This window comes from Pipistrellus hanaki (genome assembly GCF_964339955.1).
Source record: "Pipistrellus hanaki genome assembly, chromosome: 21".
In the NCBI taxonomy this organism is placed as follows: Eukaryota; Metazoa; Chordata; class Mammalia; order Chiroptera; family Vespertilionidae; genus Pipistrellus; species Pipistrellus hanaki.
The window spans coordinates 6,720,431-6,748,373 of NC_140523.1; the positions used below are offsets into that span (position 1 = coordinate 6,720,431).

Here is a 27,943-nt window from a genome sequence, read left to right on the forward strand (position 1 = left end):
GATTGAGGCAACCCAAACGGACGAAACGTGTCCCCACGAGATAGGCTGGCATAAAAAATAAATAAAACTCTCTATGTGGTCACAACGGCAACGAGAATGTACACGTAGAACGGCGGTGTGTGCATGGAGGGCGGCTACTCTAATTCTAGCCCCGAAAGAAAAGCTCTTTAAAAAAAGTGTGTGTTTAAAAGTCGATGCTCTGTCTGATGTGCAGCTTTAAAATGTCAAGTTGCCACCTCGAGTGGCTCGCTGGAATGGTCTCAGCATCGGGGGAAGGAACGTGTGGCCTATTGGTTGGCGTTCACACAAAAAGACGCGCTGACCTCATCACGTACAGAGACCGGGCGCGTGTATCTAACAGCAATGAGCCTGGAGCTGTCGACGGGCTATTTCTAACACCGGCCTCAAGGGTGAAGAACCCTTTGCATTGCGTCTTCCTACGCCAGCGTTACGCATCTAGAAAATGTTTCTCGGGGCCTGGCACCCGGAAGAGGAGACACGTATCGTGTTGAGTGGTCGTTAAAAAAAAAAACACACAAAAAAAAACACATTGATATTGAACCGAGTGTGTGGAGGAGGCGGAGCAAGGCAGGGAGCTGCCTCGGTAGAAGGATCCTAGAACATGTATACGTTTGTGCAAAAAATCTCGATCATCCTCAGTGGTTAAGGGCGACTTCATGCAACCAAGTAATAAAGAAATGATATCAATAACTTTAAAAAAGGCTAAAATGTCTCTTTTTTTTTTTTCTTCTTCCCCTTTCTCTAAACACGAACGGAGAGGAATGTGAATCAAGGACATACGAACGGGGTTCAGTCAATGACGACGAGGACCGAGTGGGTTCGTAGCAAATCCGAGAACGTGAGACAACCAGGCGCTCAAGCTTCCGGGGGGGTTTCTGTAAATACACAGCGACCACCACGGTGGTTAGGTCTGGAAGAGAGGAGAGGAGACGGGCCTTTAGGAGACGGAAGAGGACATCGGCGACAGAAGCTGGTGTGGCTCAGTGGTTGAGCATCGACCTATGAACTAGGAGGTCACGGGTTCAATTCCCCGTCAGGGCACATGCCCAGGTTGCGGGCTCCATCCCCAGTGGGGTGTGCAGGAGGCAGCCAATCCATGATTCTAGCACCACTTGATGTTTCTATCTTTCTCTCCCTCTCCTTTCCTCTTTCTGAAATCAATAGAAATATGTTGTTAAAAATAAAATAAATAAAACCTGTGACCTGCCTCACCGGTTTAGCTCAATGGACCGCAAGGGTCCCAGGTTCAATTCCAGTCAAGGGCATGTACCTCGGTTGCAGGCTCCCCCCTGGCCTGGACCCTGGTCAGGGCATGTGCAGGAGGCAACTAATCGATGTGTTTCTCTCACATCGATGTTTCTCTCTCCCTCTCCCTCCCACTCTCTCTAAAATCAACAGAAAAATATCCTCAGGTGAGGATTAAAAAAAAATCAAGTCAAGTCAAATCTGTGAACTTGCAAAATACAATGCCTGATGACTTCTTTTTTTTTTTAAATATATATGTGTGTATATATATATATATATATATATATATATATATATTTATATTTATTTAAATTTTTATATTTATTTAAAATAAGAATAAAAACCTGTTAACCAAATAAACTTCTTTAGTAATGTCTTTTTTATTTATTTATTATTTATTTATTTATTTTTATTTTATTATTATTTTTAAAAAAATATATTTTATTGATTTTGTACAGAGAGGAAGGGAGAGAGATAGAGAGTTAGAAACATCGATGAGAGAGAGTCATCGATCAGCTGCCTCTTGCACACCCCCCACTGGGGATATGCCCACAACCAAGGTACATGCCCTTGACCGGAATCGAACCAGGGACCTTTCAGTCTCCAAGCCGACGCTCTATCCATTGAGCCAAACCGGTCTCGGCTAGTAATGTCTTTTTTTAAAAAATTAACATGAAAGGCAGTAGTTTCTATGTCCACATCAGTAGGAGATTCATAGCAACAACTATGCAATCCATGTTGAAGAATATTTTACTTATTTTTTTTATTTAAAAAATATATTTTATTGATTTTTTACAGAGAGGAAGGGAGAAGGATAGAGAGCTAGAAACATCGATGAGAGAGAATCATCCATCAGCTGCCTCTTGCACACCCCATACTGGGGATGTGCCCGCGACCAAGGTACATGCCCTTGACGGGAATCGGACCTGGGACCCTTCAGTCCGCAGGCCGACGCTCTATCTACTGAGCCAAACCGGTCTTGGTTGAAGAATGTTTTAGAACACACGGTCTCACCGAAGCCCCACAAAATTATTACTGCCCCAAACCAAGTGAAGGTTCACCAGAATATGACCATGACTCTAACGACATGCTTGCTTTTTTTTTTTTTTTTTGGGGGGGGGGGTAGCAGGTGGGACACGCGGAAATGGAATGTGCCAGCTACTCGGGCCTTCATTCCGTGAGGCAGAAGGCAGAGGGAACAGCAGAGGGCTGCGTAGGGGAGAGAGGCGGAGAGAATAAAGACGGGCAGGGGCGGAGCAGAGCTGAGGTGGACGGGAGGAATCAGGGAACAGCCAGAGCCCTAACAACGGGAGTAATTATGGAAACTGCATGGAGGAGGGACTCACTGAGAGGTAAACAGTACCAACAAGAATAGGCAAGAGCTCAGCTGGCACAGGAATTCAACAGAAGAGTAACAGTCAGATATTTCAGGGGTGGATGTTTTTTTGTTGTTTTTTTTTAAATATATTTTATTGATTTTTACAGAAAGGAACGAAGAGGGATAGAGAGCTTAAAACATCGATGAGAGAGAAACACATTGACCAGCTGCTTCCTGCACACCCCCTACCGGTGATGTGCCCGAAACCAAGGTACATGCCCTTCACCAGAATTGAACCCGGGACCTTTCAGTCCGCAGGCAGATGCTCTATCCACTGAGTCACACCGGTTTCGGCAGGGGTGGATGTTTTTAAATGATTTGCCACTGTCCAGTCTTCACAGAGAGCAGACTCACGGAAAATGGCCAGGGGCACACTCTGCCTTCACTAACGCTTTGGCAAAGGTGTTCTTAGTGGTGACTTTGAAGTGAACAGAAGTAAACAAGACTCAAAGTGGACAAGTTTTCCTGTTGGGTCCTTTAAAAATCAGCATCCACATACTGATTAAATTTGAATATTTAAATATTTATTACCCCCCCTCCCCCCAAAACACATTGAATGACGACCACTTCTAGGACAGAGGCAGTGGTATGAATTCCTATGCTATCTCATTCTATAATTAAAGAAATGCAACTGTCAGATGTGGAGGCGGCCTTTCATAATTCCCGCATTTCACGCCTGACGTTAAAAGGCTCTCCAGTTTCGGGAGTTGGGTTAGAAAAGAGTAAACTGTTCGCAGAGTTCCGAGCTGACGGGCAGGTGCAGCTCCCACCTGGCTGGCCTGTTCGCAGAGTCTAAGCAGCTGCTCTTACCCAGGAGCTGTCGGTGGCGGATTCTACCGACCGGCCGACCAGCCGACCGACCGACCGACCGGGCTGAGAGTACTTCTCCATTGACTAAGACAACGTCTAAGGCTGAGCTATGGATCCTCACTCAGCAGCCAAGCAAACACGGGAATACGGGCTGAGAGACACCGCGGGCGCGCCTCCTTACCCCTTCGCTGGTTTTCTGCAAGTCTGAGGCCGTGTTCCTCGTGTCGTTGCCGGCGTCTCCGCCCTCCGAGCTGCTTTTGTTCTCCTCCTCTTTGCAGTCCTTGTCGTCATCGTCGTCCCCCGGGGACTTCCGGGACTGTTTGGAGGATTTCTAAGTGTTTTAGAGAAGTTAAAAGTTACAGCCGCATTAAAAACCCAAACGCACAAGGGCCAGAGGTGCGGGAGGAGCCGGCCTGCACCTGCTGTTCCCGGCTTGATGCAGGGTGTAAGCCCACAGCACACAGGGTGCCAGGGCCGGGCGAGGTGACCGTGGGCCAGTCACTTCACCTCGCCGGGCCTCAGCGAAACCGGCTGCAAAAAAAGGAGAGGGAGCCTCACCGGGTGGCTCAGTGGTAAGCGTCAATCTATAAACTCAGAGATTTCACAGTTCCACTCCACTCTGATCAAGACACACGCCTGATCAATGATTCTCTCTCAGCACGGATGTTTCTATCACTTCCTCTCCTTCCTCTCTGAAATCAATAAAGAAATATTTTTTAAAAAAAGAGGTACAGCCGAAACCAGCTTGGCTCAGTGGAGGAGCGTTGGCCTGTGGACTGAAGGGTCCCAGGTTCGATTCTGGTCAGGGGCATGTACCTTGGTTGCAGGCACACCTCCAGAGGGGAGTGTGCAAGAGGCAGCTGATCAATGATTCTCTCTCATCGATGTTTCTTTCTTTCTTTTTTTTTTTAAATTAAATTATCATCTGTGTACATATTTTAACATTGCCCCCTCCTCTCATCGATGTTTCTAACTCTCTGTCCCTCTCTCTTCCTCTCTGTAAAAAACCAATAAAATATATTTTTTAAAAAAGAAAGAAAAAAAAAAGGAAGTACAAGTGGACTAGATGCCCTTTTCCTTTTACTCCTGCCCAGCAATGAGATGGTAAAAGCAGAAAACAGAGATTCACCCACACAAACACTGTCAATGAAAAAGCACAGCGGGGCAGACACTACGGAGTGTGCGGCGAAGGCTACGGAGCCAGAAGGCACCCTGCAGGATGGGGAAAATTCTGATTATTTTGTTATTTACAAACTTTATCCCCATCAAGGCAAACATCATGGTTTTTATTAGGTGCATGGGAAATAATATGCATTCACAGAATTTTTACCTCTATGCAAGTTGGGTAGATCTTATAGGCCATAAAAGGAAATGTTTGTAGTCTGATAAATGCTTGGCACCTGATTTTAAAGCGTTTCTTAAGTATTTCCGGTCACTAACCACCAGAATCTTACGGGAAGTAATTTATCCAAATATTCAGTCATGTGACAGACCGATTCCAGTCCAACCTGGACCGATCTTTGTTTTTCCAAGGTCTGTTTATCTTGCTTTCAGTTTCTAAAAGGTGAACAGTTTTCACAACCTCATGGTTTTTCTTTCCCCCTTTAAAAAAAAAAATATATATTTTTGCCAAAGCTGGTTTGGCTCAGTGATAGAGCGTCGGACTGCAGACTGAAAGGTCCCGGGTTCGATTCCGGTCAAGGGCATGTACCTTGGTTGTGGGCACATCCCCAGTGGGGGGTGTGCAAGAGGCAGCTGGTCGATGTTTCTCTCTCATCGACGTTTCTGGCTCTCTGGCTCTCTCCCTTCCTCTCTGTAAAAAATCAATTAAATATATTTTTTAAAAATATATTTTTTATTAATTTCAGAGAGGAAGAGAGAAGGAGAGAGACACCTCGATTGGTCGCCTCCCACGGGAGCCTGACCAGGGCTAGGGATCTAACCTACAACCGCGGTAACATGCCCTTGACCGGAGTGGAATCGGGACCCTTCATTCTGAGGGCCAATGCTCTATCTACTGAGCTGATCCACGTATAAAAAACACACACCAAAAAACAAGAATAGCCAAGACCGGTTTGGCTCAGTGGATGGAGCGTCAGCCTGTGGACAGAAAGGTCCCAGGTTCGATTCCGGTCAAGGGCATGTACCTTGGTTACGGGCACATCCCCAGTGGGAGGTGTGCAGGAGGCAGCTGGTGGATGTTTCTCTCTCATCGACGTTTTTGGCTCTCTATCCCTCTCCCTTCCTCTCTGTGGAAAATCAATAAAATATATTTTAAAAAGAAAAAAAGAATATCATATCTATAGCACACTGAGATGGCCCTGCATCGTTCAGATCCTATGTCCCTGAACTGTCCAGCTCTCATATGGAGGCGACTGTAGGACACACACCTATCCTATGCCTGTGACTGAACTACAGTCCTCCTCTCGCTGAGAAGGTGGTATTTTCGGTCCAACCAGCCCCCCGAGTCAACAGCCAGCTGCCCCTGTCTGATTCCCTCCAGCTCCACTGTCTCTAAGGCAGAGGCCCACAGAGCGAGCACACGTCTGTGTGCCCAGAGGAGGAAGGAAAAAGAACCTCTAGCCGAAACCGGTGTGGCTCAGTGGATAGAGCGCCGGCCTGCGGACTGAAAGGTCCCGGGTTCGATTCCGGTCAAGGGCATGTGCCTTGGTTGCGGGCACATCCCCGGTAGGGGGTGTGCAGGAGGCAGCTGATGGATGTTTCTCTCTCATCGATGTTTCTAACTCTATCCCTCTCTCTTCCACTCTGTGAAAAATCAATAAAAAATATATATTAAAAAAAGAAAGAAAAAAGAACCTCAAACTCTCAGGGACCACGCACAGAAGGGGAGTAACCACGGGACGGCCTCAGTAACCTTGGAGGTGTAGGCCTTTTTCCGCTTCGAGCCGGCCTTTTCGTTCTTCCTCCGGCCTTTCCCGTCCTCTTCCGCTCTGTCCCCTTCCTCCTCGCTGCTGGCGTCCGCCGTGTTGCCGCCTTCGCCCTCCGTCTCTGACGAGCTCTGCTGCTGAATGGCCTGACCGATAAAACAGCAGCCAGTTATACTTCTAAGAAACGCAGTGGTTCTATTTCAATTTGAAAGCGTTCAGCTTGCTTTTAAATAAGGTGACCAGGCGTCCCGATTTTTAACAAGTTGACCAATTTGGCAAAATCGGGACTGTCCCGCCAAAAGCGGGACATCTGGTCACCTTAACTCTTAAAAGATTTTCAAAATAAAGGCTGCCAGCCTCGATTTCCCTGACTTGAACTCTCTTGGGTGACAGAATTATTTGGAACCCCAAATGCTACCAAAACCAAGAGAATTCTGGATTCAGATGAAGGGAGGGTAACTTTTAGTTCAAAGGCCATTTAGTAAAGATCCGAGAGAGAGCGAAAACCACAGAAACGATAACGAAGCACACCCGTACCTGGTATCCAGTGAACTTGACTCCGGGGTTATTCTCGATTTCCCACAATCCTTCATTAAATCCTTTCCGTTTGTTGGACTTTCCAAACTTGTCTTTGTATTCTTTGTATGGGAAGAGGTCCTTGGGGCCAAGAAATGCACTGCAGACACACACATGAGAAATGGAATTGATACTCTGACCTTCGAATATAAGATATTTAAAAAAAGGTATGTATATATATTTATGGGAGGGAAGGAGGGGGGGAGGAAGAGACAAAGAGGGAGGAACATCAAATGATAACAGAGAATCTTTGATCGGCTGCCTCCCATGCACCCCACACACTGGGGATTAAGCCCACAACCCAAGCATGTGCCCTGACCAGGAATTGAACCTTGACCTCCCAGTTCATAGGTTGATGCTCAACCACTGAGCTACAACAGCAGGGCCAAATGTAAGGTATTTTTGATATCAATATCTACTAAGGAGTCAGAGTATACTTTAGTAAACTTAAAAATAGCTCAGTTGGTTAGAGCATCGTCTTGATACACCAAGGTTGTGGGTTTGATCCCTGGTCAGGACACATACAAGAATAGCCAACAAATGTATTATATAACATAAGTGAACAAATGGATATTTCTCCCTTCCCTTCTCTCTCAAATCAATACATAATTTTTTTAAAAAAGTATATAAGTGCCCTGATCATCTATGAACAATACAGTCTAGCGGAGTCGAATGGGAGTTCTTTTTTTGTTCTGTTTTTTTAATATATTTTATTGATTTTTTTACAGAGCGGAAAGGAGAGGGATAGAAAGTTAGAAACATCGATGAGAGAGAAACATCGATCAGCTGCCTCTTGCACACCCCCCACTGGGGATGTGCCCGCAACCAAGAATCGAACCTGGGACCCTTCAGTCCGCAGGCTGACGCTCTATCCACTGAGCCAAACCGGTTTCGGCTCGAATGGGAGCTTTGAAGGTGAGGCTGCTGTGCTGACTTACGTTTCATGGGTGCCGAAGAAGAAGATGGGGTACTTGTTGGCTGGAGGTTTCACCGCTCCCTCTGGGAGTTCATCGATCTGTCAGAGACAAAGGTAAGTTATTATTATTTTTTTTAATTAAATATATTTTATTGATTTTTTACAGAGAGGAAGGGAGAGAGATAGAGAGCTAGAAACGTCGATGAGAGAGAAACATCGACCAGCTGCCTCTTGCACACCCCCTACTGGGGATGTGCCCGCAACCAAAGTACATGCCCTTGACCGGAATCGAACCTGGGACCTTTCAGTCCGCAGACAGACGCTCAACCGCTGAGCCAAACCGGTTTTGGCCAAAGGTAAGTTATTAACTATGCACTTCAATCGTGTAAAATACTACAGACAGGATGCCAACATTGAGAATTTAAAAAATATATATATTTTATTGATTTTGTACAGAGTGGAAGGGAGAGAGATAGAGAGTTAGAAACATCGATGCGAGAGAATCATCGATCAGCTGCCTCTTGCACACCCCCTCCTGGGGATGTGCCCGCAACCAAGGTACATGCCCTTGACCGGAATCGAACCCGGGTCCCTTCAGTCCCCAAGCCGACGCTCTATCCATTGAACCAAACCGGTTTGGCCAACATTGAGAATTTAATCATTTCAAAATATCATTAACCAAAATCCCGATAGTTTATCTTTCCTTGAACCTTACAAAATTATTCTATTTTTTCTTTATAAATTTAAAAAAAATTATTTTTAAAATAAAATTATTCTAAAGGATATATGCGGCCCAACGCATAGATAAGAGTGTAACACTGTATACTGATTATAACCATCGTGGGCATACATCATCATCAGGAACCACAACTGCCCACTTCCGTCCATTCAAGAGAATTACTCCTGGGGACTTAAGGTGACCAGATGTCCCGCTTTTGGCGGGACAGTCCCAATTTTTGGAAAGGACTGACCTGCCTGTCTGGTCACCTTATCCTAGTGAGGTAATTAAAACAACAACAAAACCCCAAAGGATGCACTTTTGGGGGATAATAGTGAATTCACACACACGCACATACACACAGAGAGAAATGAGAGCATTGCAAAACAGAATGATGAAAAATTAACTGTGATTATGCCACTTCCTTGCTTCTTCCACTGAGTACAGCATTCCTAGCTGTGCATCTGAAACTGGTGGAGGTATTGAAAAAACTAAAAATATTTCAGCCTTTCTCCAGATCCACAACTTTAAAAAAAATATATATATATATTTTATTGATTTTTTACAGAGAGAAAGGGAGAGAGATAGAGAGCTAGGAACATTGATGAGAGAGAAACATCGACCAGCTGACTCCTGCACACCCCCTACTGGGGATGTGCCCGCAACCAAGGTACATGCTCTTGACCGGAATCGAACCTGGGACCCTTGAGTCCACAGGCTGACGATCCATCCACTGAGCCAAACCTGTTAGGGTCACTGCTCTTTTTTATTTTTTAATATATTTTTATTGATTTCAGAGAGCAAGGGAGAGGGAGAGAGAGAAGAGAAATCTCAATGATGAGAGAGAATCATTGATTGGCTGCCTCCTGCACATCCCCATATTGGGGATAGAGCTGCAACCTGGACATGTGCCCTGATGGGAACAGAACCGTGACCTCCAGGTTTATAGCTTGGCACCCAACCACTGAGCAACACTGGCTGGGCATCGCTCTTAATTTTTGGCGTCAATTTTTATGATATGCAGTATCTGCTTTTTTTCACCTTAAATTCTATTTTGTCTTATATAAAGTATCGCCATTTACCTTTTTCCAAGTTTGAGAAAGGGTTATTTCCAATTTGGAGGTAATTCTTGCCTTCTATTTTCTGTTAGGTTGGTCTCATAAACGCTATATTGTTGGATTTTATTTATCAATTCAAATGGAGACCATTTATGCTTGAATATCATGTCTGGCTTTTTATGTCTGCATTTTTCTCTTTGTGTTTGTTTTTATTGTATGAATTATAACTCAAATACCTCATTTTCAATCCTACAAGTACTTCACAGACTTCAAGGACACTATTTAAACAGCAGTATTTACCTAATAATATTAAGACAATATTATGTATTCTAATCCAAAGCATTCCTTCCTCTCTTATTCATTCATCTTTCTTTCATCTTCCCTCTATTTTGTTTCACTGTTTGGTTTAATAAATTGGTATCACTTTTCTTGTTACAGTGACTGGAGGAGACTACTCAGGCAGATGTCTTCACAGGAGCAGGAAGAAGGCAGAGAGCAGATGGACAAGATGTCAACAGGAACTTCTTCTTTTTTCTTTAAAATATATTTTATTGATTTTTTACAGAGAGGAGGAGAGAGGGATAGAGAGCTAGAAACGTCGATGAGAGAGAAACATCGACCAGCTGCCTCCTACACACCCCCTACCAGAGATGTGCCCGCAACCAATGTACATGCCCTTGACCGGAATCGAACCTGGTCCGCAGACCAACGCTCTACCACTGAACCAAACCAGTTTTGGCAACAGGAACTTCCTGAGAATCGGTTTCAGCTGAGGACCCAAGACAGCAGGCAACACACTCCTAAATGAGTACCCACGTCAGCCTTACAAAGATAAAAAAAAAAACCCTTGTAGCCGAAACCGGTGTGGCTCAGTGGATAGAGCGTCGGCCAGTAGATTCAAGGGTACCAGGTTCGATTCGGTCAAGGACATGTACCTTGGTTGCGGGCACATCCCCAGCAGGGGGTGTGCAGGAGGCAGCTGATCGGTGATGTTTCTGACTCTCTATCTCTCTATCCCTCTATTGATGTTTCTGACTCTCTATCCCTCTCTCTTCCTCTCTGTAAAAAAATCAATAAAATATATAAACACACACACACACACAAAAAAAAAACAACACAAAAAAACAAAACAAAACAAAAAAAACACCTTTGTAGATTTAGCTCTACCACCACAGCCACAAAATAGGAAGAGTTGGAATATAGGAGGATTTTGGGGAAAAGCCCCCTTTCCCCAAGACTATTGGGAGAGCTTGAGGTCGGCATTCTGGGGCTTGGGAGTCAGAGAAGACAGGGGTTTGACGCAAGTCTGAGAAATCCTGAGAAAGAGCCCAGGACTTTCTGGTCAGCTGCTCTGAGGACAGAGTGGACGGGCGGTGACTGGCACTCCGAGCTCCCACGGTCAGGCTGCAAGTCTTCCGGAACCGTTAGCTAGAGACAGTACGGGGCTGTCTTCACACCTGTCCACAGGCCGCCAGGAGGGACGGGGACCACAGCAGAAGGAAGGGAGAGATGTACCGAGATGGTCAGGGAGGGGGCAGTTTTAAGCGACTATTCCAAAAAGAGGCTCATTAGCCTGTATGAGAGAAGTGAAAAGGAGATAAAGCCAGGTTTGGCTGAGTGGATAGAGCGTCCACCTGCAGACTCAAGGGTCCCGGGTTCGATTCCTGTCAAGGGGGCATGTACCTTGGTTGCGGGCACGTCCCCAGTAGGGGGTGTGCAGGAGGCAGCTGATGGATGCTTCTAACTCTCTACCCTTTCCTTTTCTCTGTGTAAAAAAAAAAAAAATCAATAAAATATATTAAAAAAATATAAATGGCACCAATGATTCTCATTTCCTGGCATTCTCAGCTTGTGCAATCCCCTGTTCCTGAGAGTGGGCTTGATCCACTTACTTCTGAGGAACGGAATATGGCAAACATGTCCGATCCGTCTTGCTGACCTCTGCCCTTCTGCCTGCCGGCTGAGGGAGCCAGCTGCTGCTGCTGAGTTGCTCAATGAGAAGACCAGGTGGCTTGAAACCAGGAAGGTCTCTGACCATGAACAAATAAGGCCTTTACCCAATAGCCCAGGAGGAGCCAGATCCTGCCAACGATTGGGAGGGAGCTTAGAAGCTAATTCATCCCCTTAAGATGGTCTTGTGAGAGACACAGAGGAAGAAGGTGCAGGTAAGTCATTCCCAGGTTCCTAACCCTCAGAAACGGTGAGATAATGAATGTGTGAATTGTATATGCCAGCTGAGCATTTTACCTAAAAAATTATTCGTTTGGCCCTAACCGATTTGGCTCAGTGGATAGAGTGTTGGCCAGAGGACTGAAGAAGGGTCCTGGGTTCGATTCTGATCGTGGCCATGTACCTTGTTGCGGGTTCGATCCCCAAAAGGGGGTGTACCGCAGGAGGTAGCTGATCGATGTGTCTCTCTCATTGATGTTTCTAACTTTCTACCCTTCTCCCTTCCTCTCTGTAAAAATCAATACAGTTTATTTAAAAAGTTATAATTTTGCATTATCATTTTGATGACTACCTTTTCATATCATACACACACACACACACACACACACACACACACACATATGTATATGGGATATATCACAGACACTTTTATCACTTTTCTTTTCTTTTATTATTTTTTTAAATATTTTTATTGATTTTGTACAGAGAGGAAGGGAGAGAGATAGAGAGTTAGAAACATCGATGAGAGTCATCGATCAGCTGCCTCTTGCACACCCCTACTGGGGATATGCCCGCAACCAAGGTACATGCCCTTGACCGGAATCGAACCCGGGACCCTTCAGTCCCCAAGCCGACGCTCTATCCACTGAGCCACACCGGTCTTGGCTATCACTTTTCTTTTAAATTGAGGTGTGTGTGTTTATCAAGGAAGTGGGTGAGTGGAGGCTTACCTCCGTCACTTCCCTCAGACATACTTATCCCAGTGACTCATTATTAATAACAAAGTATGTTTTTCTCCATGTTTATATAGACACAAGTGTTTTATACACAGGGAGAAGTGTTTTGGAGGGAGACTACTATGTTTCATGGGTACACACACACACACAAAATGAATCACACTTTATTAATTCTCTGCATTATGAAGAGTCTTAAAAGTCAAATGGCCTAGATCTAACTCATTTATTTAAAAAAAAAAATTTTTTTTATTGCTGAAACTGGTTTGGCTCAGTGGATAGAGTGTCGGCCTGCGGACTCAAGGGTCCCAGGTTCGATTCCGGTCAAGGGCATGTACCTTGGTTGCGGGCACATCCACAGTGGGGGGTGTGCAGGAGGCAAGTGATCGATGTTCCTCTCTCATTAATCTTTCTTTCTTTCTTTTTTGTTTTAAAATATATTCTATTGAATTTGTACAGAGAGGAAGGGAGAGGGATAGAGAGCTAGAAACGTCGATGAGAGAGAATCATCGACCAGCTGCATCCTGCACACCTCCTACCGGGGATGTGCCCGCAACCAAGGTCCATGCCCCTGACCGGAATCGAACCCGGGACCTTTCAGTCCGCAGGCCGACGCTCTATCCACTGAGCCAAACCAGTTTCAGCTGATATTTCTAACTTTCTATCCCTCTCCCTTCCTCTCTGTAAAAAGTCAATAAAATATATTAAAAAATATTTTTATTGATTTCAGAGAGGGAGAGAGAAACAGAAACATCAATGATGAGAGAGAATCGTGGACTGGCTGCCTCCTGCACACCCCTTCCCGGCACTGGGGATCGAGCCCGAAACCCAGGCTGTGCCCTGACCAGTAATCAAACTGGGACCTCCTAGTTCAGGGGTCAACGCTCAGCCACTGAGTCACACCGGTTGGGCTAACTCATTTATTTTTAATGGCTGCACAATAATCCAGTGATTAGATTACCTATAATTTATTTAACTTTTCTCTAGGGGGTGCGTGTTTATCTTATTGTTAGTGTTTTGGCCCTTAAAAAGGGGGCTGCCGTAAACATATTTAGATTTTTATGCACCGGTGCTTCTATTTCCACAAGACAGATCTACAGGACTGAGATTGCTGGATCCCAGAGTAGAGGTATTTTTCATTTTAAGAGACGTTGCCAGACTGCCTTCAAAAGAGGCTGTAAAAATTTACATTTCCGCCACGGCATGGAAATGACCTCCTTCCAATCTCTGACAGCATGAGGTGGTAATGCTCTTTTAGATTCATTTGCATTTCCCCGATTAATGGTGAGATTAAACATCTTTTCAGAGGTTTATTGGCCGTTAGGATTGGCCCTACAGGCAACTGACTATTTCTATCATTTTTGCATTTCTGGACAGCGTTCTATCTTCTTACTATTCATTTGTAATATATTCCCCTGATATCTATAATTTCCACGGCAAATGTCTTTCCCCGTTATAGAATATGTCCATTGAGACATTTTCTTCTCGAGTTCCAGGACACTGTACTCTCCTGATATATTTTTTTAAAAATATATTTTATACGCCGAGACCGGTGTGGCTCAATGGATAGAGCGTCGGCTTGGGGACTGAAAGGTCCCGGGTTCAATTCCGGTCAAGGGCATGTACCTTGGTTGCGGGCGCATCCCCAGTTGGGGGTGTGCAAGAGGCAGCTGATCGATGACTCTCTCTCATCGATGTTTCTAACTCTCTCTCTCCCTTCCTCTCTGTACAAAATCAATAAAATATATTAAAATATATATATATATTTTTTGTCGAGAGGAAGGGAGAGAGATAGAGAGCTAGAAGCGTCGATGAGAGAGAAACATCGAGCAGCTGCCTCTTGCACACCCCCCACCGGGGATGGGCCTGCAACCAACGTACATGCCCTTGACTGGAATCGAACCTGGGACCTTTCAGTCCGCAGGCAGATGCTCTAACACTGAGCCAAACTGGTTTCGGCCACTTTTGCCATTTCAATGTCATTGTCAATAAAATAATAAATAAACAAAGCACAACGAGCTAGTTGCAATAGTTCCACACGTAGAGGGCAAGATTTAGTTCCTGGCATCAATAGTATCCAGAAAATACAGCACTTTAAATTTTTTTTTTAATTGATTTCAGAGAGGAAGGAAGAGGGAGGGAGAGAGAGAAATATCAATGATGAGAGAGAATCATGATCGGCTGCCTCCTGCACTCCCCCTACTGGAGATCAAGTCTGCAATCCGGACATGTGCCCTTGACCAGAATCGAACCTGGCTGCTTCTTGTATGTGTGTCCTGCCCAGGGATCGAACCCACAACTCTGGCATATTGGGACGACGCTCTAACCAACTCAGCTAACCGGCCAGTGACCTGTGCTTTTCAAACGGTAGGTAGTGAAACTGATTTTATACAAAATGCAGTATCTTATATAATAAAAGGCTAATATGCAAATTGTCCCCTCGACTGGAAGTTTGACCAGGGGGTGGGGCCAGTTGGGGGCAGGGCTAGCCCACCAACCTTAGGTGCCCCCCGCCCCCGTGTCCTCCCTCCCTCCCTGATGGGCCCCGATCGGTGAGGGCCAGCAGAACCCCATCCGTGTATGAATGCATGAACCGGGCCTCTAGTGAATATATAAGATTATCTCATTTATGATTTGATGATAAGGTTTTTCTGGTTGTGTGCTTGAGATTAATATTTATTTCATAATCAGAAAGCCACTGAACTAGATTTAATCAGAATCCATCAGCAGCAGTGACTCATCCCCAAGGCCTAAATACTTTAGCACAATCACTGGCTTCATCCTCACGAGGTCTAGAGAGAATCAATTTTCAATCCCTTCAGCACATGCTGACTGTAGGAAAAACCCCGAGGATTTATAAGGCTGCTCCTCTGAATGTGCATTTCCTCCCAAATTAAACGGGAGCTCTGCTTCAGTGACAAAGGAAAAGGGATCCAGAGCCACAAGTTTCTGATGTTCCCCCCTATGAAAGCATTCTTAATCTTCTGCAAATCGTGTCTTTATATTTGCTAACCTTTATCGAACCTCTGACTTATTACCACCCTCCTCTTAATCATGCAGGGTGAGGCAGAGTAGGTTTTTGTTGTTTGGTGGAAAATCATACAATTACTAATAAATAACAGCCCTAGCTGGTTCGGTTCAGTGGCTAGAGTGTCGGCCTGCAGGCTGACGGGTCCTGGGTTTGATTCCGGTCAAGAGCACATGCCCAGGTTGCGGGCTCGATTCCCAGCAAGGGGTGTGCAGGAGGCAGCCGATCCATGATTCTCATCATTGATGATTCTCTCTTTCTCCCTCTCCCTTCCTCTCTGAGGATTAACAAAACAAACAAACAAACAAACAAACATACATATATATATATATATATATATATGTGTGTCTATCTATCTATCTATCTAATCTATCTATCTATCTATCTATCTATTTTTGTAACTTCGATCTATCTATCTATCTATCTATCTATCTATCTATTTTTGTAACTTCGACCATAATACCATAACAACCATAATGACACCACCTTGACTGGCCCATGGCCCATCCCCCCAGCCAGCTCTGCCCCTATCGGGCCCCCTTCCTCCGATCAGGGGCAGAGCCTGCCTGCCAACCACCCATGGCCAATCCCCCAGGCTGTTGGCCCCAGATCAGCCTCCCCCCCTCCATTTGGGGATGGGGCCGAACGACCGCCCCTCCCCCCAGCCAGCCCCATCTCTGCAACCTCTCCCCCAGCCAATTCCACCTCCGATCAGCCCCTCCACCCCAATAGTATCCTCCAGCCATATCCTCCTCCCGATAGGCCCAGCCCCTATCACTGATTGGGGCCGGGCCAGCCAGATCCCACCTGTGCACGAATTTGTGCACTGAGCCTCTAGGAAATACATAAATGAACGAATAAACTGTGCACTCACAAATGTAAACCTACTTTTGCCAACCCTATACTCTGCAATAGAAACTGAGACGTCCGGCCGAAACCGGTGTGGCTTCAGAGGATAGAGCATCAGCCTGCGGACTCAAGGGACCCGGGTTCGACTCCGGTCAAGGGCATGTACTCTGGTTGAGGGCACGTCCCCGGTAGGGGGCGTGCAAGAGGCGGCTGATCGATGTTTCTGACTTTCTATCCCTCTCCCTTCCTCTCTGTAAAAAAAAAAAAAAAAATCAATAAAATATATTAAAAAAAAAAAAAAAAAGAAAAAAAGAAAAAAAGAAAAAAGAAAGAAAGAAACTAAGACGTTCCTACTGTGCTATCGAGAGAATTTTCCAGTCCTCAGGGAGGGGACCCTGCTGTCAGCACTGGCGCCTATACTTTGGAAACTGGATCTCTGTGCGTGTGGGTGGTCCGAGAGACTCCAGAATCACGTAGACAATCCAGAGCCAGAGCGGGGTTCAAAGGGCAGAGTTCACTCACAGACCCTCCTGTGTGGCCACGCGGAAACTCCAGGAACGACCCCGTCACACTCAGGAATGCGAGGGAGGGTAACGGCGGGAAGTCCCCACCATCCCCAGGGCTACAGCCAACTCACTGCCATAGAGCCGCCAGGAAGCAGCTGGAAGACACGCCCACCAAAACCACAAGCGCATTTACCGCGACTTCGCCAGGTCCTGAGCATTTTATAACCACCGACCGAGTCTGGTGTTCCTGGGAGGTGATTATTAGATGCTCGGTTAGCAAACACTTCTTTCATGTCCGTCTTAGGAGAAAAAGAAAGAAAAGAAAGGAAGGATGATCACCCTCCCTATTTCACAAAGTTGTAAACCTAACAAAATCAGGACAGCAGTGGAGCCCTGGCTGGTGTGGCTCAGTGGATAGAGCGCTGGCCTGCGGACTGAAGGGTCCTGGGTTTGATTCTGGTCAAGGGCACATGCCTGGGTTGTGGGTTCGATCCTCGGGGGGGGGGGGGGGGGGGGGCATGCAAGAGGCAGCCGATCAATGGTTCCCTCCCATCATTGATGTTTCTGTCTTTCTCTCAGCACCCCTTCCACTGCTGTCTCCCCCCCCCCCTCCTTTTTTGGGGGGGGAGGAGGAGGGGAAGACAGCAGTGGAAGCAGGAGCTTGTGTGTTGTTGTTTTTTCAATTGATTTCAGAGAGGAAGGGATAAGGAGCCATGTGCCCTGACCAGCCATTGAACCATCACCTCCTGGTTCATAGCTCAACACTCAACCACTGAGCCACCCCGGCTGGTGTGTGTGTGTTGTGCTTGTTTTTAAAACTTATTGAGTTTTTACAGAGAGGAAGGAAGAAGGATAGAGTCAGAAACATTGATGCGAGAGAAACACCAATCAGCTGCCTCCTGCACACCCCCCACAGGGGATGTGCCCACAACCAAGGCACATGCCCTTGACTGGATTCGAACCTGGGACCTCTCAATCCGCAGGCCGACGCTCTATCCACTGAGCCACACCGGTCAGGGCTTGTGCTCGTTTTTAACTCCTGGTCTAGCCGTCTTTCCCCGGCAGCTCGGCAAGTCTTGCTGGGAAATCTGGAGAGTGCCATTCTGAAGGCTCGAGCTCACTAGCCATCAGATTTTTTTTTTTTTTTTAAATCACATGGGAACTATTTTAAATTTAAAAAAATACATATTTTATTGATTTTATACAGAGAAGAAGGGAGAGAGATAGAGAGTTAGAAACATCGATGAGAGAGAGAATCATCGATCAGCTGCCTCTTGCACACCCCCACTGGGGATATGCCCCCAACCAAGGTCCATGCCCTTGACCGGAATCGAACCCGGGACCTTTCAGTCTCCAAGCCGATGCTCTATCCATTGAGCCAAACCGGTCCCGGCCACTAGCCATCAGATTACTTCATTCTTTTCACCTCCTCGGCTCCCTGTGATGCCATATCTGATCATCTACCTGACTGACTGCGGCAAGTTCTTATCTAGGTAAGAATAAGATACAACAAAAATCCCATCACCGCGTCTACTGTAATCAACTAGGAGGGGATTATGTATGTGAACTGCCATGAAATAACAGTTCACTGGGAAATGCTGTTACAGAGGGCAGTCAGCTGGCAAAGCGCGATCACAGGCTAGTAGGCGTTCTTATGATTTAGCTTCTAGGCTCTGCTGAACTAGTAAACCTCTTAACTACCCACCGGACGTTCAAAGTACTAGTCTATGTGTTCTCTCGCCATAAAAGGCTTTGGAACCTACACCCAAACCCACCCCATGCTAGTCATTCAGAAAGATTCCTGCTTGCTCTAGGTGCGTAACATTTATTTTTAAGCTGCCTGTGTCTAACGGTGCTCAAAGAAATGAAACGTCACAATTAAGACGACAAGATCCACAGTAACCTGTAAAATATGTGTGTCTATATATATGTACACGCCACAGCCAAATGCCTTTTCAGCCCTTTCACTTAACCCAGTATCACATTTCTTAGGTTTCTGTCGCATTCTTTTTTTTTAAATAAAATATATTTTATTGATTTTTTTTTTTTTTTTTTTTTTTTACAGAGAGGAAGGGAGGAGTCAGAAACATCGATCAGCTGCCTCCTGCACACCCTGCACTGGGGATGTGCCCGCAACCAATGCACATGCCCCTGACCGGAATGGAACCCGGAACCTTTCGGTCCACAGGCCGATGCTCTATCCACTGAGCCACACCGGCTTCGGCGAATCATCTACTTTTAATGAAAACGTGAGAAAACAGATATTCTCTTATTCTGCTAGCAGTGGGTAAAGATAGTCACAGCTTTCTGAAGGGCACAGTGGCCATATATATCCAAAGCTTCAAAGCATGCATGCCTCCGGACTCAAACAGAATTTCCAAAGACTTTTCCTAAGGACATGATGATTTGGCTAAAAGCAATGTTTTTCAGAGTATTATTTCATAGTAAAAACAAACAAATCTAGAAATAACCCACATGTCCCAAACAGGAAGTGGTTACTAGTTAGGTATAATAGGTCTGTACCATACACTACCAGATGGCTATTACAAATAATGTAGAAATATATTCATTGCCATTGAAAGTCATCTAAGATATATAGTGTTTAATTTGGATGCAAAATTGTATATATTACAAAATTATGTGCTTACATATATAGATCATATTCATGATGCTAATAACTAGGCATAGGGATATTAATTTTCCAACAGCGACCATTATTATCTGTGTGATAAAATCTTTTACAAAGGTGAAATTAATATTTACAACATGAAGGTCATCCTATTCTTTCTTTTAAATATAGTTTAAGTACTTTTCAGTAGGAGCAAATTATTTTTATTTATATATATTTTATTGATTTCAGAGAGGAAGGGAGAGAGAGATAGAAACATCAATGAGCCTAAACCGGTTGGCTCAGCGGTAGAGCATCGGTCTGCGGACTGAAAGGTCCCAGGTTCGATTCCAGTCAAGGGCATGTACATTGTTTGCAGGCACATCCCCAGTGGAGGGTGTGCAGGAGGCAGCTGGCCGATGTTTCTCTCTCATCGACGTTTCTAGCTCTCTTTCTCTCTCCCGTCCTCTCTGTAAAAAAAATCAATAAATTAAAAAAAAAAAAAAAGAAAGAAAAAAGAAAAGAAACATCAATGATAAGAGAGAATCATTGATCGGCTGCCTCTTGCATGTCCCCTAATGGGATTAAGCCCACAACCTGGGCATGTGCCCTTGATCAGAATCAAACCCGGGATCCTTCATTCCCCAGGCTGACGCTTTATCCACTGAGTCAAATCAGCTAAACCAGCAAATTGCTTTATTTTTTAAAGTTTATTTATTTAATATATATTTTATTGCTTTTTTACAGAGAGGAAGGGAGAGGGAGAGTTAGAAACATCGATCGGATGCCCCCTGCACAGGGCCTACTGGGGATGTGCCCGCAACCAAAGTACATGCCCTTGACCGGAATCGAACCCAGGACCCTTCAGTCCGCAGGCTGATGCTCTATCCACTGAGCCAAACCGGTTTCAGCCAAATGGACTAGATTCGAACCTAACTCCTGGAGACTTTTCCCCAACAGAAGACAACTTGCTCCAACCAGTAGTACTATTTGAGTTCTTCCCTTATCATATTCACTAGATTTACTAGTTTATAATGTTTTTCTAATGCTTGTGGGACATCTTCACCCCATTTTTCCAAAAGAATCAAAACACAATCTCATATAGCAGGAGGCTGACTTTGGAGAATTAATCTTTTCCAAACCATGGGGAAACAGCAGTTATTTTATTTTTAAAAATATATATATTTTATTGATTTTTTACAAAGAAGGGAGAGGGACAGAGAGGCAGAAGCATGGTTGAGAGAAGAATCATCCATCAGCTGCCTCCTGCACGCCCCCCCACTGGGGATGTGCCCTCAATCAAGGTACATGCCCTTGACTGGAATCAAACCCGAGACCCTTCAGTCCGCAGGCCAACGCTCTATCCATTGAGCCACACCGGCCTCGGCGAAAACAGTAGTTATATTCCGAGGGGTCGTGCCAGAAGTGCAGATTGAAATGGGAGCGATGGGAAATGCACACATTGGTACTAAGTGTTTAAGTTGCCTGTTTGTTCCCGGGATGAAGCAGGAGACAGCGAGACACTCTGCCGGTTCCCTGGCAACAGGAACACGGTCCCTGGGGCACAGGCTGAGCGGCCTGTCACTCCACCCGAGGAATGCACCAATGATGCACCTTCTGTGGACTCAGGCCAGAGTCATAGAGATTATAAACATCTTACATCTCATTAATATTAAAAATAATGTAAGTCCCAATTGATTCCCTGAAAATATGGAGTCTGATCTCTAGGAATAAAGTCTCACCGTCCAGGAATTTATTACCAAAAGAAGAAGAAGAAAAAAAAAAATCAAATGTTGTGGATCACGAATGGAGGATTTCCAATCGGTATTTATATGTCAACAAAGGATAAGGAGACACTTTAATTTTAATCTTGTCCCAGGAGCTGCGCAATAAAAGTCCAGCTGTTCCCCCTGGCTGGTGTGGCTCAGTGGATAGGGCGTCGGCCTGCGGACTGAAGGGTCCTGGGTTTGATGAGGATCATTGATCGGCTGCCTCCTGCACGCCCCCCTACTGGGGATCGAGTCTGAAACTGGGCATGTGCCCTGGACTGGAATCAAATCCTGACCCTCTCTTCTTTTTTTAAATATATTTTATTGATTTTTCACAGAGAGGAAGGGAGAGAGATAGAGAGCTAGAAACGTCGACGAGAGAGAAACATCGACCAGCTGCCTCTTGCACACCCCCTACCGGGGATGTGCCCGCAGCCAAGGTACATGCCCCTGTCCGGAATCGAACCTGGGACCTTTCAGTCCGCAGACCGACGCTCTATCCACTGAGCCAAACCGGTTTCGGCCTGACCCTCTCTTCAGTTCCCAGGCCCACACTCTACCCCCTGAGCCAACCCAGCTGGGGCCCTTTTAGTTTCTTTTTGGATTTTATAATGCACACAGCAGTACCAAATACAAGTGTATGTAACTGTAAAGTGAATTGATACATATTTGGGATGCATGCTTGATTTTTTTTTTTTTTTTTATCAACAGTGTACACAATCAAGAGGGTTCAGACTCTTGTTTGACCATCGGTATTTAACTAGGTAACCTTTAATGTATAAATGAACTTCTAATTTGAAAAGCCACAGCCAATAAAATATACTCTATTCAAAACAGCCAGCTGCTACTTGATGTTAAAATAAGAATATGTGAACAGAGAGGATCACAGGAATCAACTGGAAAGAGGTGTGAGGGAACTTCTATGGGCATGGGTACATCTTGATAGGGGCTTCTTATTAAAAAAATAAATTAAAAAAAATATATATATATTTTATTTACCGTGTTTCCCCGAAAATAAGACACCCTCCGAAAATAGGACCTAGCGCATGGAAAGATAAGACATCCCCTGAAAATAAGACCTAGTGCAACTTTGGGAGCAAAAATTAATATAAGACACTGTCTTATTTTCGGGAAAACAGGGTATATATGAACAGGCAGCTGATCAATGATTCTCTCTCATCACTGATATTTATATCTCTCTCTCTCCCCCCCTTCCTTTCTGAAATAAAAAAATTATTAAAAAGAAGTGATAATATTTGAAATCTGAATGAATAGGATTTGTTCCATTTAGTACTTTTATAATATCACCTACAAACCTACGGCTAGGTTTGTGAAATAGAGAAAAATGTTTTATATAATTGGCATGCAAAATAAGAACATATGAAGCACACAGCAATGCAACTAACAAAGACTAGAGAGCAAAATTTTTCTTTTTCTAACCTTTACCTTTCCTTGAAAATTACAACATGCCACTCACTATAAACTAACACACTAAGAAGCAAACACACACACACACACCACACCACACACACACACACACACACACACACACAGTCTTTTCCTCGAGGAGCTCAAGTTAAATGTGAAAATAGATTTTTCTTTTCTTTTCTTAAATATATTTTTATTGTTTTTTTTACAGAGAAGAAGGGAGAGGGAGAGTTAGAAACATCGATGAGAGAGAATCATCCATCAGCTGCCTCCTACACCCCCCCCCCACTGGGGATGTGCCCCCAACCAAGGTCCATGCCCTTGACCGGAATCGAACCCAGGACCCTTCAGTTTGCAGGCTGACGCTCTATCCACTGAGCCAAACCGGTTTTGGCAGATTTTTCTTTTCTGTATTTACTGTATCTTATCCAACAACCCAGTAGATTTTATTCCTTAGTTTTCTTTCCCACTTTGTCTTAGTTTGGAATGCTAACTTCTAGGAATTTTATGTACAACCAGATATACAGCTAGGACCAATTCTGTGGCAAAGTGTTTTTTTGTTCTGTTTTGTTTGTTTTTTGTTTCAAAATTACTACAGGTGGCCAAGGTATGAGATTTTAAGTCTATTTTCTTTTCGACTCAGAATTTTTCTCTTAAGATTAAAGACAGCCATTGTGGCCCTAGCTGGTGTTGCTCAGTGGATAGAGCATCAGCCTGTGGACTGAAGGGTCCCGGGTTCGATTCCAGTCAAGGGCACATGCCTGGGTTGCGGGCACATCCCCAGTGGGGATATACAGGAGGCAGCCAATTGATGATTCTCTCTCATCATTGATGTTTCTCTCTCTCCTCCTTTCCTCTCTGAAATCAATGAAAACATATTTTAAATAACCCAAAAAGCCATTGTGTTAAAAGGAAATAACAGCTGATGATAATCTTTAATTCAATTTTGATTATGTTTAAACTCATGTGCCCTATAGCTGTTTATTTGTGTGGTTTTTTTTTTAACGTTTTATTGATTTTTTTTTTTTTTACAGAGAAGAAGGGAGAGAGATAAGAGAGTTAGAAACATTGATAAAAGAAAAATATCAATCAGCTGCACACTCCTTACTGGGGATGTGCCCGCAACCAAGGTACGTGCCCTTGATCGGAATCGAACCCGGGACCCTTCTGTCCACAGGCCGACCCTCTACCCACTGAGCCACACCGGTTTCAGCTAGCTGTCTATTTCATGATAAATACATTCAGGAATCCAACAACGCCTGAAGTCACAAATCTTGCCTCTTGAAAACAGCTTGGCACCATACCATGAACATCACCATGTTCCACCATGAAAACTGGCCTTCTTTAAGCACCACCCACCCGGCAGAGATGGAGAAAAGATATTTGCACAGCCTGATGGGACCCGAATAGGAACCCTTTTCCCGCTGGAAATCTGAGGTGGTAAGTGGTGGAGGGAATCCTAGAGATGGATAATTCTCTTCTCTCTCTGCCTGTTTTTTTTTTTTTTTTTTTTAAATATATTTTGATTTTTTACAGAGAGGAGGAGAGAGGGATAGAGAGCTAGAAACGTCGATGAAAGAGAAACATCGACCAGCTGCCTCCTGCACACTCCCCACTGGGGATGTGCCCGCAACCAATGTACATGCCCTTGACCGGAATCGAACCCGGGACCTCTCAGTCCGCAGACTGACGCTCTACCACTGAGCCAAACCGGTTTCAGCTGCCTGTCTTTTAAAAATATATATTTTATTGATTTCAGAGAGAGTAAGGGAGAGGGATAGAGAGCCAGAAACATGGATGAGAGAGAATCATAACAAATTAAGTCCAAAATTAAAAAAAAAAAATCCTCAAAAAAAAAAAAAACCCACAAAAAAAAAACCGCCACACACACAAAAAACCCCAACACAAAACCCCAAACCCAAACCCACTTGATTATGTCCACCCAGTCCTTCAACTTGACCAAACTGGCTGGCTGGCCACCCATATGATGTCACTTCCTCTTTTGAATGGGCTGTATTTTCTCTCTCTTTCCAAAACAAAAAGGAAGAAGAAAAAAAAAAGAGAGAGTGAAAACACACCCATGTTGGAGCTCACCCTCCCATGCACCCCGATCTCCATCCACCTTCCTGGTCCGGGTCTCGAACTCAAGGACACCCAACGCACATCCCCAAGTTGCCTTGAGACCCTCCCCTCTTCCCTGTGTCTTATTCCAAGTCAACGATCACAGAATAAAATAAAATAAAATAAAATGGGTTTAGCTTAAAAAAAAACACACACACACACACACAAAGCACACACACGGCCTCCTAAAAAAAATAATAAAATAAAACAAAAAGGCGGATGCCATGCCTGCAGCAGAGGCTGATGCTTTCTAGGGAGGGAGCCCGTGCCGCCGAGGCCCGGGAACCCCGTGGCGGCCGAGGGCCCGGCCCCGGGTCTGGGACCAACGACCTCCAACCAACATGGAGGGGACGAGGCGCTGGGGGCGTCCCGGAACCCCTCACGCCCCGACCCGCCTCCGGCCCGCGGGCGCGAGGCCAACAGGGCGGCCCGGCCCCGGGGCGAGGCTGGGCGCGCCGAGGCCCCGGCTTCGCGCCCGGGGGCGGCTCCACAGGTCCGGATGGCGGAGGATGCTGACCGCGATGGCCTCGCCGTGACACCGCCCGGGCCGGCGCGCGCGGCCCGCCATTTGCCGCGCACGCGCGTGCGCGCGCCCCTGGCGACCCCGCCGGGCGCCCCCGGGGCCGCGCCGGGTCCCCTCAGCGCGGGGCGCCCGGGCGGCGGCGGCGGCGGCGGCGGCGGCCTGCGGGCCGCTGAGGCGACGGGGACGAAGGGGAAAACGAAGGCGGAAAAGGGGGCGGCGGCGCGCCATCATGGAGGGGGACATGTACTCACCCGCGCCGGCCAGTGAGGGTAGCCCTTCATCTTGGCGAACACCAGGTCGCCCGCCTTGTACTCGCGGGGCCGCGGGCGCGCCATGTCGGCCGCCTCGCCTTCGCGGACGTCCTTGGGGGCCGCGTCCCCGCCGCGCGGGGGCCGACGGGGGTCTTGGGCGACCGGTCGGTTGGTTGGTCGGGCGGGCGGGCGGGGACGAGACAGCGGCGGCCCGCAAATCACGGTCCGGTCGCCGCGCGCTCACGGCCGCCGCGCCGCCTGCTTCATGCCGGTTCCCTCTCCCGTTTCCTCACGGTTCTCCTCACAATTCTCCTCACGGATCTCCTCACGGTTCTCCTCACAATTCTCCTCACGGATCTCCTCACGGTTCCGGGCGCGGCGGGCCGGCCTCGCGCCTCCCCGGGCGGCGGCAGCCGCGGCCGCGATCGAGGGCTGTTCTCGCGCGCGCAGCCCCCGCCCCGCCCGCCGCCCGCCCGCCCGCCGAGTCCCGGGTCCGCGGCCGCTTCCGCCCAGGCCCGGAGCGCGCCCGCCGCCGGCCGTGCTGCGCGGGGAACGGGCGGGCGGTGGGCGCGTCCTCCTCGCAGCGCCGAGCCCGCGCCGGCCGGCCGGGCGGGAGGGAGCGCCGCCGCCGCGCTCTTTTGTTCTCGGGGCCCCGAGCTGCCCGAGCTGCCCAGCCAATCACCGCCCGGCAGCCCCCCGCCCCCCAAACCCCCATCGGGCGGCTGGAGAGGCCACTGCGCTGCAGCTCTGCGCCCCCCTGGCCGGGTCCCCGCCCCGGGCCTGCCCCTTAAACCGGACAGCAGTGGAGACCCGCCCCGCAGGGCACACAGGCGGGATTCGAACTTGGTGCATGCCCGTGACCGGAATCGAACCCGGGACCTTTCCGTCCCGCAGGCTGACGCTCTAGCCACGGAGCCAAACCCGGTTTCCGCAAGGGGATTCGAACTTGGTCCAATGCCCGTGACCGGAATCGAATCCGGGACCTTTCAGTCTGCTGAGCCCGGCAGCAGGAGAGACCCGCCCCCAGGGCACAGGCAGGATTCGAATTTGGTGCATGCCCTTGGCTGGAATAGAACCCGGGACCTTTCAGTCCACAGGCTGACGCTCTATCCGTTCTATCCACTGAGCCAGGCAGTGGAGACCCGCCCCCGAGGGCACAGGCGGGATTCGAACTTGGTGCAAGGCCCTTGATGGGAATCGAACCCGGGACCCTCCAGTCCGCAGGCTGACGCTGTAGCCACTGAGCCAGGCAGCAGTGGAGACCCGCACCCCGGAGGGTGCACAGGCGGGATTCGAACTTGGTCCAATGCCCTTGACCAGAATCGAACGTCCCGCAGGCTGACGCTCTATCTAGCCACGGAGCCAAACCAGTTTCCGCAGGGGATTCGAACTTGGATCTGGCAGGACCACCAAAAGCCCATTCGTGGTGGTTGGGAGACCTCAGGTCCCTGGACGTAGAGCTGCCGGGAGGGACTGAGCTCTGCTCGGGCAGGTCACTCGTTTGCAGGCCCGGCCACCTTGTGCATGAGATGCTTTTGCATGAAGTGAGTGGCGCCTCTTGCATTCCGGAGCCCACCGGTCAGAGATCAGCTGGCGCAGTCCCTGGGGGAACTGGTCCTTGTTGGGTCGGTCCTCTGTTCTAGGCTTGCCTGCCCTCCCTCCTTTAAAAAAAATAATATATATATATATATATTATTGATTTTTTACAGAGAGGAAGGGAGAGGGATAGAGAGTTAGAAACATCGATGAGAGAGAATCATCGATCAGCTGCCTCCTGCAAGCCCCCCACTGGGGACGTGCCCGCAACCAAGAGACCACGAGGGAGGATTCCAGGAGCCCGTGTAGAAGGAGAAAAGGGGTGGCTGAGGAATGGAGCCTGGTCGCCCCAACATTGAAGGTTCAGGCAGAGAAAGAGAGAGGAGCGTAGCCCTCTTTCTGTAGGAACCGGAGGGTTAAAGAATTTCCAGAAGGAGGGATACGTCTGCGCGGATGCCACGGAGAGGTCACATACGATGAGGAAGAAGATGTGTCCGTTGAAGCCGGGGATTGAGAAGCCGTTGGTGAATGGCGCTGGGAAGAACCGGGATGTGAATGAGAGGGGACATGTGAAAGCCACAAGGGTAGACATCCCATGCCCAGAATCGAACCCGGGACCCTTCAGTCCGCAGGCTGACCCTCTATCCACTGACCTGGGGCCTGGTTGCCCCCAGCAGCGAAGGAGCAGCATGAAAGCAGGAAGGAAGAGTTGTTCTGATTGCTCAGCTGGTTTTTACTTTATTATTATTATTACTTTAAATATATTTTATTGATTTTCCACAGAGAGGAAGGGAGAGGGATAGAGAGCTAG

General features: G+C 47.0%; 1 protein-coding gene across 2 annotated transcripts; it reads right to left on the reverse strand.

Moving 5' to 3' along the window:
- Positions 1-754: 754 nt before the first annotated feature.
- On the reverse strand, positions 755-26,271 carry HDGFL3 (HDGF like 3). Of its 2 annotated transcripts, XM_084869308.1 has the most exons (6): positions 25,597-26,254; positions 7,857-7,933; positions 6,880-7,018; positions 6,330-6,488; positions 3,636-3,785; positions 755-931 (listed from the first exon to the last, which is right to left on the reverse strand). In XM_084869308.1, exons 1-6 carry the CDS (start codon positions 25,678-25,680, stop codon positions 926-928), a joined length of 615 nt encoding a protein of 204 aa, XP_084725434.1. In that variant the 5' UTR covers positions 25,681-26,254; the 3' UTR covers positions 755-925. The 2 variants fall into 2 exon arrangements, with proteins under 2 accessions (XP_084725434.1, XP_084725435.1); XM_084869309.1 differs by lacking the exon at positions 755-931 and having other exon boundaries at positions 3,663-3,785; positions 6,272-6,488; positions 25,597-26,271.
- Positions 26,272-27,943: the final 1,672 nt, after the last annotated feature.

Excerpts from the sequence above, each read along its gene's own strand:
- HDGFL3 (XM_084869308.1), bottom strand. The coding sequence starts at position 25,680 with ATGGCGCGCCCGCGGCCCCGCGAGTACAAGGCGGGCGACCTGGTGTTC. Across the intron at positions 6,489-6,879 it reads TCAAGTTCACTGGATACCAG|GCCATTCAGCAGCAGAGCTC; the intron begins GTACGGGTGTGC and ends TTTATCGGTCAG. Across the intron at positions 3,786-6,329 it reads AAAAGGCCTACACCTCCAAG|AAATCCTCCAAACAGTCCCG; the intron begins GTTACTGAGGCC and ends TAAAACACTTAG.